Genomic DNA, 2,538 nt, shown 5'->3' on the forward strand with positions numbered 1-2,538 from the left:
TATCCATGTCTACTTTTACCAGTACTGGAAAGGAAGCTAATGTCCTCTTTAACGTTTCAAAAACTGCCTGGCATTCATCTGTCCATGCAAAGGCAGTTTGTTTCTTGGTGAGTTCTGTGATAGGATATGTAATCTTAGCAAAATTTGAAACATGCTTACGGTAAAATCCGCACATCCCTAAAAATTGCCGGATTTGTTTGACATTAGTGGGTGTTTTACACTCTGTTACTGCTTCTACATTCTCTGGGTCAGGCTCAATGCCTTTCTCTAAAACAATATGCCCCAAGAATTTTACTTGTCTTTGACCAAACTGACATTTAGATAGATTTAATTTGATTCCCATATTTACAAACCTGTCAAATACTTTAGCCAATCTGCCCATGAGGGTATTGAAATCATTATCCCATACTATGACATCATCTAGATAGTTCCTGACCCAATCTTCTTCTGCTAAAGGAGCTAAGACCCTGTTTACTTCCCTCGTAAAAACGGGCTGGCTGACAATCCAAAAAGCAGGCGTTTGAATCGCCATAAATTATACCCATCACTGAAGGTGGTTATATCTCTACTGTTATGGTTGAGAATTACCTGATAGTAAGCATCTTTCAAATCCAAGGTGGCATAATATTTATTTCCGGCAGCCTTCTCAACTAATTCATCCAACCTTGGCAAAGGTTGTATGCCTGTATCTACTTTCAAGTGTGTGTTGACTGCTCGGAAATCAAGGCACATACGTTTTGATCCATTAGGTTTAGTTACTAACACGATAGATGATAACCAGACAGCGGTTGATGGTTCAATGATGTCCCTATCTCTCATGTCTCTCATCATTTCTTTAATAGTGCCCTTGGCTTTCTCGGGATACCTATATTGGGATGTTAGCTGGCGAACCCTTAATTGTTCCTATTTCATTTGGACCTAAGACAAACAACGCATCATGATTCATTACCACCTGTTGCAACTGTGTCCGCATGTCCCTATCCAAGTGTGGCCATTGTTGGGTCCTAATTAACTCCTTCAACTTGTCCTGTCTAGTTTCTCCACGTTTCACTTCATCACAGTCTGGTACCATAGAATTAAATACATCTTGAACTCGTCTAATTTTCTGGACTGGGGAATTTTCCATACCACTACAAAGTATGCACTGAGTTGGGGATTTCACATCATGAGTCAATCTTAGGGGGATTTTGTTAGACCTCTTATCATTTTCTCTGTATGGCCAGGTGATGTGGTGAGCACAGTGGTATTTCTACAAATCGGTCTACCTTACCTAACTCTTCATAAATGTGTGAGATAGTTCCGAGATTATTCCCTTCATCATCAAAGTAACAGAATTCCTCATCATTAACTACTTCATATTCACCTAAAACAGCACGAGGACTTAAACAAACTGGCTGCTCCGAAACATTACTCATAGGAACATAAACACAGGAATCATCTTGGACTACCACACACATATCCGGTTGTTGCTTCAACCCCCTGTGCGTAAATCTGATTCTCAAGGTCTGACCTAACCCTACCTTCACTTTAACTGGTCTAATTTGAGAACTGTGCCCACTTATTATAGTCTTCCTATCAACGTGTACGTTAGTTAGCTCCTTGGGAGAAGATAAGATCGAAGCATTCGTGAATTGTTTGACTTTGACAACCGTTCACAACCTCCCTCCATGATTTGGTTTCCAATAGACTTGTTTATGACTGTCACGTGCCTATAGCGCTCGGGAACTCGCATGGCATGAGGCATATGTTCACTCCTCCATCCCACACAAGCTATTAATAACTTGTTAATTGTACTTATAATATTATTGTTGTTCTTAGTTACTCAGGTTAATTGTATATTTATGTATGTTATTAATATGCATCATTTGTGTTACTCTGTTAAGTCAAATCAAGAGTAGTATTAATTAATTATATAAACTATCTCGCAAATGTCCTGGATCACGTGATGTGAGAGGCGTTCCTCCACCACTTGGGGATGCTCCCAGAGAGTAGCGAAAAACCGTGGCATAGGATAGACGTGTCCATTCTTTCTCTAGCCTCGACCTTTGTCTAGTGCTTTGTCCAGTCTTCTGCAATGCCCTAGTGGTATCAGGTATTAGTGACACGTTCAGTTAGGCCTTGGAAGGGATCCTGGTGTTAGGGAATCTCCTGTTGGTAGGAAATAACTATTTTGTAGGGATTGTTGTATATATATAGTATGTCTGTGTTATATAGTTATGTTAAGTAGTATTAGTTTGGTCTAACTCCTTACGGTATATTTTCACCCTTCCGGCATCACTCTTATTTTAATATACAATCACTTATTCCCTTAAATTCTTGTTTGCTAGTCAGTACTCCCTTTAGAACATAAATTGAATTAATTAATTATATTCACTTTTGTGACTCACTTACTTCAACTTGTTCTTACTTATTCAAATACATTTAGTTGAGTAGGTTTTTGTGGGGATAATTATTGCCGTGTTCCCTATTTGTTCCTTTATTTGATAATAACTTGGGGTAGGTTTCACTCCCCAGGTATAAAGGATATTGGGATCGCGA

The 2,538-nt window shown here is 39.0% G+C and overlaps 1 protein-coding gene across 1 annotated transcript; it reads right to left on the reverse strand.

The window, feature by feature from the left end:
• Positions 1 to 19: 19 nt before the first annotated feature.
• Positions 20 to 732, reverse strand: LOC121879549 (uncharacterized mitochondrial protein AtMg00860-like; the record flags this gene model as incomplete). The annotated part of the gene is made up of 2 exons (XM_042386202.1): positions 589 to 732; positions 20 to 310 (listed from the first exon to the last, which is right to left on the reverse strand). Coding segments are annotated over exons 1-2 (435 nt in total), but the record flags the coding sequence as incomplete, so codon positions are not given.
• Between the last annotated feature and the right edge of the window lie 1,806 nt (positions 733 to 2,538).

The sequence above is a fragment of the Homarus americanus genome, unplaced genomic scaffold (genome assembly GCF_018991925.1).
Source record: "Homarus americanus isolate GMGI-L3 unplaced genomic scaffold, GMGI_Hamer_2.0 scaffold32407, whole genome shotgun sequence".
NCBI classification, from domain to species: Eukaryota; Metazoa; Arthropoda; class Malacostraca; order Decapoda; family Nephropidae; genus Homarus; species Homarus americanus.